This window comes from Petaurus breviceps, unplaced genomic scaffold, assembly GCF_028583685.1.
Source record: "Petaurus breviceps papuanus isolate PSGF00001 unplaced genomic scaffold, PetGlider_PUasm1.0 387, whole genome shotgun sequence".
Classification (NCBI taxonomy): domain Eukaryota; kingdom Metazoa; phylum Chordata; class Mammalia; order Diprotodontia; family Petauridae; genus Petaurus; species Petaurus breviceps.
The window spans coordinates 167730-183240 of NW_027186308.1; the positions used below are offsets into that span (position 1 = coordinate 167730).

Below are 15511 nucleotides of genomic sequence, written 5' to 3' on the forward strand. Positions count from 1 at the left end.
TGGTCAGGAAGTTATGGGGGTCCCAGAATCTCGGCACTAACTGAACAGAAAGTCCCTCTGCTTCTCTGTCCACTGCTTGAATACTTCTGGTAACAGGGAGCTCACTTCCACTTGTTTGCTTGGATCCACCACCCCCTTTATTCTGCCCTCTAGCATTCCACACACCATATCTGTCTCAATTCTCCAATTCATAAAAGAAGCAAAAGGGTCCTGCCCTCAGAGCTCACACTAACAGAGGGGACAACATGCAAATGCATTCAAAGCAAGGTCACGGGAAATTGGAAAGGCTTCCTGTAGGAGGAGGGATTTCAGTTGGGACTTAAAGGAAACTGGGAAAGTCAGTACTTAGAATGAAGGAGGGAGAGCATTCTGGGCCTGGGGGATGCCAGAAAAAATGCCCAGAGTCAAGAGATGGACACAGGAGGCCAGGGGTACTGGACTGATGAGTATGTGTCAGGAAGGAAGGTGTAGGAGACTGGAAAGGGTTTTAAATGCCAAACGGCATTTTCTGTTTGATGCAGGAGGCAGTAGGGAGCCCCCAGAGACCTGGGCCAGTCCTCGGAATGGAGTGGAGACTTGAGGCAAGCAACCTCCTTACCCCAGCAGTTATTGCAATAGTCCAGGGGTGAGGTGATGAGGGTCTGTACCAGGTGGGGGGCAGTGTCAGAGGAGAGAAGAGAGCACAGTAGGGAAATGCTACAGAGGTGAAATCAAGATATTCAAAGATGAAATCGACAAGAGATGGTCAAAGGTGAAATCGACAAGAGATGTTCAAAGATGAAATCGACAAGAGATGCTGTAGAGATGAAATCCATAGTCCTTAGCACCATATTGGCTGTGGGGAGTGAGGGAGAGGAGCCCAGGATGACTCCTAGGTCATGAGTCTGGGGGCCTGGGGGGAAGGGGTGCCCCCTACAGTGATAGGAAAGATGGGAGATACAAGGGGAGGGCTTAGGGAGAAAGAGGAGCTCTCTCTTGGACATGTTGAGTTAAAGATGAATACCGGACATCTGGTTCAAGATGTCCAAAAGGCAGCTGGAGAGAGCATGGGGCAGGAAAGAGAGATTTTAGAATGGGCTGAATAGATGGCCATTAAATCCATGGGAGCTGATGAGATCCCCAGGTGAGGTAGCATAGAAGGAGAAAAAAAGAGAGCCCACGACAGAGCTCCAGGGATACCTGCCGTTAGAGGGTGTGACCTAGAGGAGGGTCCAGAGAAGGAGCAGTCAGAGAGGGAGGAGGAGTGTCCCCAAAACCTAGAGGGACAACAGTCTCCAGGAGAGTGGCCCCGCACTGTCCGAGGCTGCCGAGACATCAAGGAGAAAGACCTGAGGTCACTAAGAGATCACCGCCCACTTTCAGAGGAATGATGAGGTCCGAAGCCAGATTGTAAGGTTTTAGGAAGAGAGTGAGAGAGGACGTGGAAACCCCTATTGAGCACCCTCAAATAGAGATATCACTAAAAAGCTTCTTGGGGTCTGGCCACACAGGAGAGAGGAGATAAATGTAGGAGGAGAATTAGAAGGGAGGGAAGGTCCAAGAGCTTTTGGAGGGTGAGGTAGGGGCAGGAGGGTAGGAGGCTGCCAAGAAGACGGTAAAGAAAGCCACACATTGCTGCTGAGTGGGCCTAAAGGGGGTGTCCTCGGGGCAGAGAGTGGGCAGCAGAGAAAGTGGACAATGAGGGATCAGGGTGGGGGATCCAGGGCTGGCAGAATGCCCTGAGATGTGGCCCGGGGTAGGTGATAGGGCCATATAGGGCTGCCGGGAGGGCCGAGGGCAGGCTGGTGGGCATCCCCTCCCTTTGCCTCTGATGCGTGGACCACCAGGGCAGGAGGCAGCCCTCTGAGGGGGCCTTGCTCTCAGGTCATATAGAGTGGGGTCAGAGAGTCTCACAAGGTGGGGGAAGTGGGGGCCTGAGGGAGCGGGTAGCTTGGCTGGATTCTTTCTGAGAGTCACTGTTCCAGGTCATTTCAGCTCAGTCATCCAGCAATGAAAAGGCTTTGGCTTCCCCAAAGTAAAATGCTCAGTGTAGAAAATCATTCCTGTGGGGGGTCCCACCCCTCCCCACACAAAGGAAGTGCCAGGCTCAGCAAAACCCCTGAGGGGCGTGGGCTTGACTGCTGACTCGGGCCTGTTGCAAATCCCCCATTGAAAGGGTGCTGACCTAGAGAGTTGGGGGTGGGGTGGGGCTATAAAGAGGGGTGACCCAGGCAGTTGGGGCCACCTGCTTCTGCCCCGAGCACTCTTGCAATATGGGCAAGGTAACCAATGTGGTCTGGGTGAATGGGAGAGGGGAGGGGATCCAGCTACCTAGGGCAAGGTAACTAGAGTGACCTTCAAGAGGGCAGAGGGGAGGTCTGGGGAGGACCTGGATGTCTGGGGTAAGGTAACCAGTATGGCCCGGGTAGGTGGCAGAGGGGAGGGGACCTGGCTGTCTAGGGCAAGGTAACTAGAGTGGCCTGGGCAGGTGGCAGAGGGGAAGGGACCCGGCTGTCTAGGGCAAAGTGACCAGTGTGGCCTGGGCAGGTGGCAGAGGGGAAGGGACCTGGCTGTCTAGGGCAAAGTGACCAGTGTGGCCTGGGCAGGTGGCAAAAGGGAGGGGACCTGGCTGTCTAGAGCAAGGTAATTAGAGTGGCCTGGGCAGGTGGCAGAGGGGAAGGGACCCAGCTGTCTAGGGCAAGGTAACTAGAGTGGCCTGCCAGAGGGCAGAGGAAAAACCTGGGGAGAACCCGGCTGTCTGGGCAAAGTAACCAGTATGTCCTGGGCAGGTGGCAGAGGGGAGGCCCAGGGGTACTTGGCTGTCTGGGACAAGGTAATCAGTGTGGTGCCGGGCAGCTGTGATGGAGGAGAGGAGGGAGAGGCTGAGCTCTGCTCCAGTCTTCCATTTGAGACCCAGGGGCTGGTTGGGTAGCCCTGGTCTAGTGGGATGATCAGGAAAACAGGCCATGCATGGCCTTCCATGGCCTAGCCCAAGCCTCAGTGTGAAGCAATAGGTCATGTTTAAGCTGCAGGGAATCATGGAGAAAATAGGAGGACTGTCCCGGCTATCCCTTAATCTCTCAGGGCCTCAGTTTCCCTCGGTGTAAAATGAAGGCTTTGGACCCGGAGAGTTCAGAGGCTCCTTCTAGTTGCTCCAGTCCTGACCCATAGCTCCAGGGCATGGGTGGGGGGCCAGGGTGGGGGATGGAGGCAGCATCCAGCTTGGGCCCTGACCTTGCTTTCTTCCCCCAGATCACCTTTTACGAGGACCGCCATTTCCAGGGCCGTTGCTATGAATGTAGCGGTGATTGTGCTGACCTGCAGGCCTACTTCAGCCGCTGTAACTCAGTGCGTGTGGACAGCGGCTCCTGGGTCCTGTATGAGCAGCCCAGCTATAAAGGCTGCCAGTACTTCCTGAGGCGTGGCGAGTACTCGGATTACCGCCAGTGGATGGGCACAAGCGACTCCATCCGCTCCTGCCGTCTGGTGCCCAGGGTGAGTTCTCCAGGGCCCCTTGGCCCTTTTGGGGCAGAGTCTAGGGAGGAAGGGCAATGGCTGCCATCTCCAGAAGGGCGCTCTGTCAATGGCTGCCCAGACTAGCCCAGGCCTGTGGGCATCCTACACTCTCTGTGGTCCTTATAGAAGGAGGAGGCTCCATACCAGGCCCTCACTGTAGCCCCCCATTTTCTTCCCTTGCAGCATGAAGGCTCTTACCGCATGCGGATCTATGAGAGAGAGAACTGTGCGGGGCAGATGATGGAGTTTACTGAGGATTGTCCCTCCATCCACGACCACTTCCACCAGAGGGATGTCCTGTCTTGTAATGTCCTGGACGGGTACTGGGTCCTCTATGAGCAGCCCAACTACCAGGGCCGGCAGTACTTCCTGCGGCCTGGGGAGTACCGGCGGCACAGTGAATGGGGCGCTGGCACCGCAGTCCTGGGCTCCTTCCGGCGGGCTGTGGACAGCCCCTAGGTGCCGGCCTGAGGCCTGCTCAGCTTGACTCTTTCCAAACTCAATAAAAGTATTTATGGCTGATCTGTGGCTCTCATTCCAATATCAATTAACTAGTCCCTTGTGTAGCATGTAATGAGGGATAACAGAGCCAAGTGCACACACCATTTCTGTGCAACAGACACTGTACACTCTTGTGTACATCTTAACTCAGGAGCAGGTTTCCTGAAATTACAAAAGGGTAAATTAGGCCCCAAGAGGGGAAATGGCTTTCCTCTGTCCCCCAGGAGTTAGAAGTAGAGTCTGGGTGTGGGGAGGGGAGTGGGTCATTGTGACCTACCTAAGAGGGCGCCCCACAAGAGCCATGTGACTCTGGGCAAATCGCTCCCAAGTACTAGGCATCAGTCTCCTCTCCTGTGAAAAGGCCACCTCCCACCGTACTCCAGATTTTCCAGGCTTCACCACACCTGCTTGTCCATCTGACCTGGTCTATTAGAAGTGTCCTGGGTGGCTTCTCTCCCTGTGTTTGGTTGCTCCCCTCGCAGTGGCCTAGACAGTCTTCCTAAGGCAGAGAGAAGTTTGACTGAGTCCCGCATTCTTGGCCATGTTCTGTGGCACCACTTGGCTCTCATTTCCTGGCCAGCCTCATTCCCCTTTCTCCCTGTTCCATCCTCTGGATATTCCCACAGGCCTTCCCCTTCCCCAAGGACCTCCGGTGGGCTCTTCTGGCCAGCCCTGGGAGGGTGTCAGGACCTGCTTCCTCTTCTGTCTCCCAGTGAGCTCAGGTTTGGCATGTCCCAACTAGCCACATAGGAAATGGGTCACTTCTCTGGGCAGTGCTTTCTGGTTTCAAGGACCTGATGTCTTCAGAGGAGGAGATCTTAAATAGAGGTGTTGCTAAAAATGACTTCACAGTTTTGGGTTCTCTAACCCAAGAGCCTGGAATGTGAAGAGAGAGCAGGCCAATGGCCTCCAGGACAGACCAGCTGTCACCACATCCGAGCTGAGCTTGAGACATCCTGGGCAGGGCCCCCTGGGAGAAGACGAGCTCCCTGGACACCCAAAGTCCCTCAGCAGGTCAAGGTGAGGGTGACCTCTTGTGTTGCCTAATGACTGTTGGCTCTCTTGAATGGCGACCTCTCCTAGTTCAGTTACAAGTGTCTGGTTGACAAGTAACTCAATAGAAATGTGTCCCCTGGGGGAGGTATCATGGAGAGTAATGGGAGCCAGAGGAAGAGTTGGGAGGACTTCATTGCTCTGGGCCCCAGACACAGGAGGTGCTATCTGTGCTGGTGATGGGCTCCTGACATCAATGGAGTCACAGGAACAGACCAAAAAGTAAGTTCCTTGCAGAAAGTCCCTCCCATTCTCCCCCAAGCCCACATTGTCAGGCGGCCTTGTCCCCCCTGCTAGGGATTTTTCACCTGGGCTGGGGAGAATGCAAAGGCAGTCTGACCAGAGGCATGGGCACCCCAAGAGCAGTTGGCATCAGCCTGGGTCTCCAAGATCTGCCACCAGACATGTCTCTGCTTGCATAGAGGAGGAGGGGTGGGGAGAGAGGAGGAGACTCTCTTTCTGGGGAGCCGTCCGGCAGTGGTGGCTGTGGGGGTGGGGTAGCCCTGGGCACAAGCAGCACCGCCACACAGGCTCACACGGGAAGGCCAGGCCTAGCAGGAGCCCAGGGGCCCCATAATAATCTTGTTCTCGGCACACTGTTGAACAGTACTTTGGGGGACTTTTCTCAGTCTTCCAAATGGCTTTGCATGGGGCTGACTGCTGAGAGACACAGAATCTGACTGCCCAGTGAATAGGGAGGAGTCATTACCCCACGCCTGGCACCAGGCTGTGCCAGACAAGAATATGTCCCTGCCCTCAATCTGCTTAGGGGGGAGAGAGTGGAGACTGGCAGAAAGAGAGGGATGGTGGGAGCAGGAGAGAGGGAGAAAAGGAGGAAGGGAAGGAGGGAAAGAGAAATAGGACTCCAACTACTTCCAGCCTCTCAGGGCTGTCTGAACATTTTGCAGACCCTGAAATGTTCTATGGATAGCCAGTATGTACTTTTGTCTAGGTCCTTCCTAAACCATAGAGGGAGGGCGGAAGAGAGCACCATACCCTGGAGGGGGTCTGAGCAGGGGACAGAGTGCCCGTCCTTCTGCCTCTCTCGGGGAAGCCTAAAATCCCACAGGCCACCTGGCCACTGTATCCGAAGCTACAGACTCCTAGAGAGCTTATGGTTCACAAAAGCCCTCCAGATCTTCTTCCCCACGGACTGTTTAGTGATAATTACCAAGCCCTGCTCTGTGCATGTGAAAATGATTTTCTGACCTGTGTAGGAAATTACGTTGAATTCTATGGCATTTTGTTGCCTTTGACTTATTCCAGGCCCTGTGAATGTTTAGTTTCCATTTATCATCCACAACTTGTTTAGAGAGTGATCTCAAAGTGTGGCTCATGGACCCCAGGGGACCTTTTTTTTAGATGGTCATTGAGGTCAAAACTATTTTCATAAGACTTACACCCTATTTACCTTTTTTGGGTCCTCATTCTCTGAGGCTATGTGACCTGGGAATGAGTGACTAGGTTGCAAACATAAGGAAGCATCTCATCCACAGACCGGTGCTTTGGCCTTACAAATGGACGCGTCTCCATGACTCCAACAAACACAAGCAGGGGTGGAACTATCCAAAATGCTGAACAACTTGCCTGAATCTCCTGGGTTATCTCAGAGCCGCTTGGCTGACGCTAGCCCTGATGGCACCAGTCAAGTTCTCTCCCAGGAAAAGCCCCAAATTCCATTACTTAAGCAATGTCCTTGATTAGGCAACGGAAGTGATGAATTCTACCAAGTGTGTCTTCTCACTGTTTGCAGTATGGAATGGGAGATGTGGGTAAAGCTCCTCTGCTGCCTACAAAGAAAAATCCCTTTTTTGGTGAGCTAGACTGGCTGCTTTTTTTCATGGAACACCATTTTTACTTGAGGAGAGTAACCAACAAACTGTTTTTTCAGTCTTGGGTGTTTGGCAGACATCTTCTAAAAAATGAACCAAGCGAATCTGTTACATCAAAGAAAACAACTAACTTTTTGTTGCCAGTGATAAAATTTGAGCTTTCAAATGGAAAACCTGTATCTGCCACTGAGAACCCAGCTCTTAATCATGTTTTTTCTGATTCTGTGTTGATGTTAATCTTTTTTTTTTTTTTGCTATTGTATAATGAAAAGTGCCAACATTTGGAAGATCTATATAACTCAGAAAGCCTGTATTTTCCAAATGAACAAGGCATGAAATGACCAAATTATCACGTGTGGGTAAAGAATCCTTTCAAAGTGAAAGATAGACTAACGAATTTTAACACATGGCAAGATGCCAGGCATGATTCCTAAATCTAGGAGGCCACAATCTGATGGATCTACTCGTCTCCTTTTTAACCATATATCTGGGTGAAAAATAAGATATTGCAGCAGATTGAGTGCAGAAGAAGAAAATGAGAATCTGTCTTTGATGAAGCCAGACATCAGAGAGATTTATAAGTATGTGGAAGAATATCTCATTATTTAGGGGGAATATTGTTTTAAATTAGAATTACTTGTTAACATGTAACATATATATTTAACATGAATTAATATTTTAAAAATTTACTGACTTTAATTCCTAATATGGTAAACATCAATAGATACAGCCCACACAAACGAGAGCTCTTTGGGATCTTCAAGAATTTTAAAGAGCGTAACGTGCCTGAGACCAAAGTTTGAGAAGGTTCACAGTAAAGCATTTATAGCTCAATGCCTTTATTCAAACTGCTGATAAAAACGCTGCACTCAAGAGGGCCAAGGACAGAGCCTGGGCTGCTCCACCGGAGATTCTAGGCTGACCTCTACAGGGGAGCCCCTGCTCTCTGAAGTAGTTTTGGTTCTAAGAAATGATACTCCGGTTCCTTTTTCTAGCTCTGTCTACAGTTATTGGAAGAGATGTGGCCTAATGGGGTCCAGGTCTGCAGGCTGTCCCGGCTGATGGCCAGCATTAACCTGGGCTCAGTACTGTGGGTACAACAGACAAGCATTTCCAGGTTGTTAGCCCCCTGCGGTCAACTGGTCACCCTTCCCAAAGATGGCCCTTGTCTTCTGGCATGGCAGCAAGGTCAGATGTTCACTCACACCACCATGCGGATTTTCTGAGTTTTCTTCTGTCCTCAGATTTGATCCCAGGGTTACATGGATGTTCCTAGGCCAAGGGATAGATGACAGGCAGGTGGATGGCTTGTGTGGAGAAGGGCTGGCCTGAGCTCAGGACAGTCCTGCAGGAAGTACTCTTAGTCAAAAAAGTCAACCACTCATCTGCTATTGTGAAAAATGGTTTATTTAACTAAGATCCAGATGATTTTGGGAGGAAGCCTCAGGAAAGTACAAGCACTGAGCCCCTCCCCCCCCCCAAGGTGGCCCTTTCCCAGACAATCTAAAGGTCAGTCATCCCAATAGATGGTCACATGCCACCAGTGCTGTTGTGGCTCTTCTGTGGCCCACTGGGAATGACCATGCCCACCAAATTCAGGGTTACAACCAAGCAATCTGAAAGGATTCCCCTCAGCAGGGGTCAGCCATGAGGACTCATATTGATCCAATCCAAGGCCCCCAGTAATTGGGCAGCAAACCCTGGTCAGACTCTCACACTGGGGGCCCTTCATCTGGAGGACAGACTTTGCATCAAGATGGACCCCGACTCTCTAAGAACTTCACACCTTCTGGCAAAGGGAGATGTCTTTGGTGCTGGGCACTGAGTCCCCTCTTCCTTCCTCATGGCCTGTAGGCAATATGGATTCCGAAAGATCCTGCTGGCCCACTGCTAAGGGTGCTACTGCTGTCCCCAGCAGCCCAGCTGGATGGGTTGGTGCACATAACTGAAGAGGAAAGAGGCCACTGGACTCTGACTCAAGTGCCCAGATGGGCTCAGCCAAAACCCCGTGACCAGAATTCTCCAGGAAGCTTGGCTCTGAGGGGCCCTCGCTATGGATCTCTCCAATCTCATGGGATGAGCAGGGCCATGTTGAATACAAGGACACTTTTGAAACAATTCCTGTCATTTGGAAAATGTCTACTTGGAAGACTGGACTTTTGAAAAATGCTTCATAAAGGAAAATAGCCTTTGAGGCTACCATCACCAGATGAAGCCCTTGTCACCCAACGGGAAAGCTAAGATTTACAAGTAAGAGCTTTTCACAAAGTCTGGCCAATACATCGCTGCAGATCCCAACTATTCACATCCTAGAATGAGCTCTGGAAACATGGTCTTGGACAGACTCAAGAGCCTCCTCTCTCTGCCCACTATTGCCTGTCCCCTTGGGGTGCTGGCCACTCAAGTGGGAAGCAGCCATAAGACAGATGGCAAGATCTGACCAAAGGTCTTCCCCATACAGGTCTGTCCAAGAAAGCATCGCACTGGCCTCTCCCAGTTTGGCTGGGTTGGGCTGTAGCGGACGACCTTCAGATGGACACAGGGGGCCAGAGCCCTAGCGTTCCTCAGGTAGCTCTGGTTTCCGAAGGGCCTGCAGTCGGTGGCCAACTGTCTGCTGGACAACGTCCAGTCCCTTAGCATCCAGCTCCTTCAGAAGCAGCAGGACAGCATTCAGGATGTTGTTCTGTGGAAACAGGAAGGGGAACCGAAGACATCATCCCTCCCCTACAGCTCTGAGCCCAGGCCCCTCACAATCCACTGTCCTATAGGAAGAAGTGCCTCCTCTACCCCCTTTCTCACCACCACAAGCAAGAATGCTGCCAGTGACTACCGTTGCCCCACTTTTTACAGATCCGAAAGCTGCGTGCCCTGACATTAGCCACAAGCTGGACAAACAAGGGGCAAGATGGGGGTCAGAGCGAAAAGGGCTCAGCATGTCCAGCCTGCCCCATCCCAGCTCAAGACACTGGCCTCATAGGACTTCCTGTAACAGGAGTCAACATGCTCACCCCACACCCTGCAGAGACAACTCCCCACTTGCCCAGAATGGGCGGTGATCTGCACCCATGGGGGTGCCCCAGACCTGCAGAGAAAGTGGTGGGTAAAGACACTCAGGCAGAGAACTCAAGTGACCGGAGCTGGGGGCTTCCCTCACAGCTCGGAGTGGGGAGAGATGACTGACTTTGGCCAGCATGATGATAAGCCTCCTCTTACCCTCTCGTCTCCCTCTGCTGACCCCCACTGGCCCTCATCCAGCCTCTCAGAAGGTAGCTCTGAGCGTGGCTGTGGATGTGAGTGGGAGTCTCATTGACCAGAGGCCAGTGGGTCAGGAAGCCAGGCCTTGGCCCCGAGACATGATCTCAAAGACAGATGACTCAAGAAGACCCCTGGGAACCCCCAAGACCAGCAGCACATGGTAAAAGGTTATGGGACAATCACCTGCACCCCTTTTGTCCACTGGGGATGAGGAAGGCCAGCTGCTCTGTCTCGTTATTGGGACAACTGCCATACATTAACCCCTCTGAGAAGCAACTCTTCTCAACTCTTTGGAGCTCTCTCTAAAATGCCCCCACCCTCACCTGGCCCCTGACTCTACATCCCTGGTTCTCCCCTCCCACTGCCTGCCATCCCATTTCAGGGTGAGTAGAGGCAGAGTGTGCCCCCCCGCCCCCGCCAGGCTGGGTCTTCTGCTAATGTCCATTGGGCCTGGTGGCCTTGGCAAACCCAGAGGCTCTCTCACTCACTTCCAGCGGTGCTGCCAGAAGTCCAGGCTCTGGATAAGTGGGGAGCCCTGGGGCTCCCACAGATCGGTCCTCGCACTGGGTACAAGGGAGAGAGCTCCCAGGAACGCTCACTCTCTTCTTTCGGCTACTGACTGACGCTCTTGGGGAAAAGGAGGAAAATCTGTCTCTGGGGAGGGGCCTCATGCCAAGCTGCTCCCGGATTTTGCTGGTCAAAGACGAAACAGAAGGGTGGGGGCAGGGGTCGGTCAGAAGCGGTTCCCAGAAGCTCTGCCCTTGGAGCCCTTCCCTCCTGCCTCGAGACCTCTGCTCTGGCTGTGACCCCTGCTTATTGTGCCTTCTCTGCTCCCTGGGCCCTTCTCTTCCAGGTCCCACGTTCCTCCCTCCCAAGCCCCCCGGCTGGCATTTCTGCCCTTGCAGCTGAGTGTGCCTGGAGAGAGCAGCACCAAGTGGAGGTGGGGCTGGGAGGCCTGGCTCTGTACAAGCCGGGCCAAGTCTCTGATATCTCTGGGGCTTGAGAATGCAGGTCAGGAGTCAACCTGCCCAGGCAGTGAGAGTGTCCTTGCCTGGGGTGACATGGAGGGCCCCTCTGTCCCCCACCCTGAGCGCTGTGCCCAGCACACGAGGCTCCGGTCCCTCCGGGTGGATGATTCAGGCCTCCCAGATGGACTCTCCAGGAGCCCAGGCCAGTCTGGGGCCCAAGGGAGAGGCTCACTTGGTCTCCTCCATGCTGTCATCGAGCAGGTCGCTCTCCGGGTCTGCCGATGAGTCGATGGTGCTCAGCTCACAGGAGAGCTCAGGGTGACCGTTCTCGGAGGCCTGCCTGGCAGGAGGGGCCGTGATCTCCTCGCCCTCAATCAAGGCCTGGGACAGCTCGTCTTCTGTGACGGCTGCAGGGAGAGCAGCTCCCTCAGGCACAGACACCCGAGAAGTGCCCCGCCCCTCCCCCCTGCCTTGGTGTGCCAGGAGGGCCCCGGCTCGCCCCGGCACCGGCCTCCCGCACGGCCCCACGCACTCTGGTTGTCCAGCTTCTGCAGCCCCGGCAGGTTGCGGAGCACCGTCATGCGATAGAGCCGTGGGTCGGGGCCGCAGCAGGGGTTCTCCGCCAGCCACAGCACCCTCAGGCGCGGCAGGTCCTTCAGGTAGAAGAGCTGGCCCAGGCTGCAGAGACTGTTCTTCCGCAGGTAGAGCTCGCTCAGGTGCAGGCAGTGGCTCACGGGCTCCAGGCTCGAGATGCTGTTGACGCTGCGCCAAGGAAGGGGTGGGTGGGAGACCGGAAGGGGTGGCCCCCGGCTCGGCGGGCCTGGGGCTTCCTCTGGGCCCGCTCCCCAGGCATACCCACCCCCCCGGGGCACCCAGGCCAGAAGCTGGTCCGGCCCGCACTGGGTCACCGGCCTGGACCATCAGCGCAGACGCCAGGCTGGGTCACTTCCCTACTGACTGACAGAAGAAGGCACAGAAGGAAGCGCCCCCCCCCCCCAGGGTGGGGACTCCACCCCAGACCCCTCCTCCCCCCAGGGCCCCGCCCCCCCCCCAGAGACCGGCGGTCACTCAGGCCCAGGTCAGACTGGGGGGGGGGGTGGGGGGGGTGGCCCCGGATGCTCTGCACCTACCTGAGCGTCATCACCTCGATGCTGGGCAGGCTTTGGCAGATGGAGATCTGGGAGCGCAAAGGACTTGATGAGGGGCGCCCCTCCCCCACACCCCAAGGGGCAGGGGTTCCCGCCCCCCACCCCGTCCCGGGGAGAAGCGCAGAGGGGAAGGCCAGGGCGGGGGCTCCATCGGGGTCTGGGCCCCCCCCCCAGGTTCCCTCCCCTTCCCGAGCACTCACGTCAGTAAGGCGTCTGCCCCTGAGGAGAGAAAGACAAGAGGAACTTCCTCAAAAGCAAGAAAAGGGGGCGGGGAGCCCCCCTCCCCTCCCGGGCCTGTCTGGACCCTGCAGGGTGACCCCGGCCGGGGCCAGGAGGCAGCCCGGGCGGACACCAGCCCCAAGCACTCGGCGCCACCCTCCGCAGGTGCAGGCGCGGCCATGATCGTCCCCAGTTTACAGAGGAGTAAACTGAGGCAGAGGGGTGACGTGACTGGAAGGGGCGCATGCGCGGCGCTCCCGTCCTGGCCCGCCGCTCACCAGCAGTTTAGTTTCCTCACGCTCTCCAGCTCCGAGGCCTTGGCCCGGGACAGCACCATGTTCCGGGTCAGCTTCATGGCCTGCCCCGGGCCGGGCTTGCGGTCCGCCGGCGGCCCAGCGAGGAGCTAGCGAAGAAGCTAAGGACCCGCGGGCCGAACCCCGGACTGCGCCATCCTTGGGCCGAGGCACGTTTCTAGGGGGCGGGGCTCAGCGGCTCTCCTGGATTGGCGGGCCGTGCGGGTCACGTGTCAGCCACGGGCTCCTCCCACCAGTCCGCGGGGCGCTGTTCCCTCCCATCCCCCACCAACCGCTGGGGACATGCGCAGAACGTTCGAAGCCTCGCCCCCCCCGCTGCCATGTGCACGCTGTGAGTCTCTTTGGTCCGCGTGTCTGTACCCGGGAGGCTGGCAGCCCCGGTACCGGGTGACGGCCCTGGCATCCCCACCCAACCTCTTGTTGGGCTGGTGGGGGGGGGGGGGGTGGGCAGCCCCCTCCCCCCAGCCCGCCGTGGCCCAGAGTGGTCAAGTGACGTGTGCCGGGCCACGGGAAGGGAGTGAGGTCAGAAGCCCGTGACCGGTGGGACCGGACCTCGGAGACTCTTGGGTCCAGCTCCTTTATACGGATACGGAAACTGAGGCCGAGGGGACCCAGGGGGGCTGCCCTCGGGAGCTCCCCCGGGGGTGGGACCGAGGCGGGGCGGTCATAGACGCGCCCACGTTCTGTGTCTGGCTCCGGACCGCACTGGGAGCCCTCTGTGCCTCAGTTTCCTCCTCTGACACAGGGCTGATTCTCCCCAGGCTGCGGCCAAGAGCAAGTTGGGGCTCCATCCGCACACCCCGTGCATCCGCTCTTGTCAGACCCCTGCACCCGAGGCTGGGGAAAGTTAAACTTGAAATTAACCCCGAATGTGGGTCAGACTCTCCGCGGACTGATCCTGCAGCGTTTGCAATGTCCTTTTCCAGCTCGTTTTACAGATGAGGCCAACAGGGTGAAGTGACTCGCCCAGGGTCACCCAGCTAGGAGGTGTCTGTGACTGGCTTAGAGCTCTGGTCTTCCTGACTCCCCATGGGCCCCAATGTGCCATCCAGGACACACTGGCCACAGGCAGGATCCAGGTGTGTCAGCCCCTTTTCTCTAGCGCGTGGTGAGCTCTGTATGTGTTCCCTCCCTCCCCTCCCCCAGTTCCCAGGGATGGGGAGGCTGCGAGTCTGGCCTCTCCTGGCCATGTGCCCCTAACCACAGGATCTGTCAGCCAGCGTGCACTTATTATGTGCCTCCTGTTGGCCAAGCACTGCTGAAATGAGGACAGAGATGAATGGCTCCCTGCCTGGCAGAAGACAGTCTTGGGGATCTCTGTGCAGGACAAAGGGGAAATAAATCCAAGCAATTTGTGGGGAGGAGGATCTGGAAAGGCTCCTTAAGTCCTGAAGGAAATCAGAGCCTTTTGAAGTCAGAGGGGTGGGAGGGCACTCCAAGAGTGGGGAGATGGGACCTTGGGCATAAGAGGCCAAAGCAGAGACCTTGGCTCTTCTTCCAGGCTCCCAGGAGGGACTCTGGATGGTGGAAACACCAACTCACTGCTCTTTCCGAACCCACCAACGGTGGCACTTCTCCAAAGGCCTCTGACTGATGGATTCATTCATTGGAGATGTTCCTGATGGGGTGCTTGGGGTGCTTGGGATCTGTATCTGTAACAGCAATTTGTGAAACCAGTTTGTACAATTGTAACTGCAATTTGTATTGTAAAATTGTAATAGCAATTTGTAAAACCAGCCTGTAAAATCACGTTTCCCTTTCCCAGCCTCAAACTCTGCCCCTTCCCCCTGTCCACACTCTGCCTAGGCAACAACTTGTGACTCCTTTGTCCTGGCTTAATCTCCTCTTGTCTCCTCCTGTCTGGCCCAAATCTCATCCCCAAGTTAAACTCCTCAAACTTTTATCTATGCATTGAAGTCCCTTACATCCTTCTGGTCAGCCCTGACAATGGCAGCCCTACCCTTTAAAAGTAAAAGCCTGTTCCCCCTTTCTCTTGCAGGTCCCCTAAGGAGCGAAAAGCATAAAATAAACTTTTTCAACTCTCTCTCCAATTACGTCTTTCCAGACGCTACTGCAGGTTTTCTGGTCTTGGATAAGATCAGAGTTCCTGCTGAAACTAATAGCCATCCCTCATCATTCCCACTTGATAAAAGGTATCCTGGATAGGAGATTCTGGGGGGGGGGAGGTAACTTTTCTGATTTGAGCTTTAGAAATCTCACTTTGGAGATATGGAGAATGGATTAGAGCAGATGTGGATGAAATTGTAATTATAAAATGTTTATTAAAATAAATAGAAATGATACAACATATAACGATGTTAATTTGTGGGGTTTGAGTCTGTTGGAATGCTCTAGATGAAAGGTGACGAGGGCCTCGATAATGAGGGGGTGGATGTTCGAGGTTCCTGGATGGTGGGCCTTCCAGTCATTGTAGTCGTAGCGACCAAGAGCCCCAGCAGTGAGAGGGAGTCTCTTCATAAATTCACCAGTTCTGGCCAGAAACCCTGAGGGTCTTCCTCTCTCAGATCTATTTTGTTGTTGCTTTTTGTTTTAAAGAAGCCGTTCTCTGCCTTGTTTCTGTCTCAGTTCAGCTGAGACCTGTTAAAGACCTGAACTTGGAAAGGCCGAGGTCTCACTGAATCCTGGGCCATCTCCAGTTGTCCTCATCCCTGTCTGGCCACTGGAACCAGATGGCCCCAGAGGAGATAGTGAGCCTCACTGAAATC

General features: G+C 54.9%; 2 protein-coding genes and 1 long non-coding RNA gene across 4 annotated transcripts; 2 read left to right on the forward strand and 1 right to left on the reverse strand.

Annotated features, from left to right (window-relative positions):
* Positions 1 to 2204: 2204 nt before the first annotated feature.
* On the forward strand, positions 2205 to 4017 carry LOC138170778 (gamma-crystallin B). Of its 2 annotated transcripts, XM_069100261.1 has the most exons (3): positions 2205 to 2261; positions 3232 to 3474; positions 3679 to 4017. In XM_069100261.1, the coding sequence occupies exons 1-3, from the start codon at positions 2253 to 2255 to the stop codon at positions 3952 to 3954; spliced, it is 528 nt and encodes a 175-aa protein (XP_068956362.1). In that variant the 5' UTR covers positions 2205 to 2252; the 3' UTR covers positions 3955 to 4017. The 2 variants fall into 2 exon arrangements, with proteins under 2 accessions (XP_068956362.1, XP_068956361.1); XM_069100260.1 differs by lacking the exon at positions 2205 to 2261 and having other exon boundaries at positions 3184 to 3474.
* Positions 4018 to 8270: 4253 nt separating this feature from the next.
* Positions 8271 to 12964, reverse strand: CFAP410 (cilia and flagella associated protein 410). The gene is made up of 7 exons (XM_069100284.1): positions 12750 to 12964; positions 12453 to 12471; positions 12235 to 12281; positions 11637 to 11866; positions 11337 to 11511; positions 10625 to 10829; positions 8271 to 9564 (listed from the first exon to the last, which is right to left on the reverse strand). The coding sequence occupies exons 1-7, from the start codon at positions 12824 to 12826 to the stop codon at positions 9436 to 9438; spliced, it is 882 nt and encodes a 293-aa protein (XP_068956385.1). The 5' UTR covers positions 12827 to 12964; the 3' UTR covers positions 8271 to 9435.
* A 49-nt stretch (positions 12965 to 13013) lies between these two features.
* LOC138170795 (uncharacterized) lies at positions 13014 to 14820 on the forward strand. The gene is made up of 3 exons (XR_011170749.1): positions 13014 to 13116; positions 13712 to 13864; positions 14287 to 14820. It is a non-coding gene; the product is annotated as an uncharacterized lncRNA (long non-coding RNA).
* Positions 14821 to 15511: the final 691 nt, after the last annotated feature.

Bases quoted from the DNA above. Each gene is read 5' to 3' on its own strand.
- CFAP410 (XM_069100284.1), bottom strand. From the start codon at position 12,826: ATGAAGCTGACCCGGAACATGGTGCTGTCCCGGGCCAAGGCCTCGGAG. The intron at 11,512-11,636 runs GTGCGTGGGGCC...CTCTCCCTGCAG, and splicing joins GCAGAAGCTGGACAACCAGA to CCGTCACAGAAGACGAGCTG. The intron at 10,830-11,336 runs GTGAGCCTCTCC...GTCTTTGACCAG, and splicing joins GACAGCATGGAGGAGACCAA to CAAAATCCGGGAGCAGCTTG.
- LOC138170778 (XM_069100260.1), top strand. From the start codon at position 3,184: ATGGAGGCAGCATCCAGCTTGGGCCCTGACCTTGCTTTCTTCCCCCAG. The intron at 3,475-3,678 runs GTGAGTTCTCCA...CTTCCCTTGCAG, and splicing joins CCTGCCGTCTGGTGCCCAGG to CATGAAGGCTCTTACCGCAT.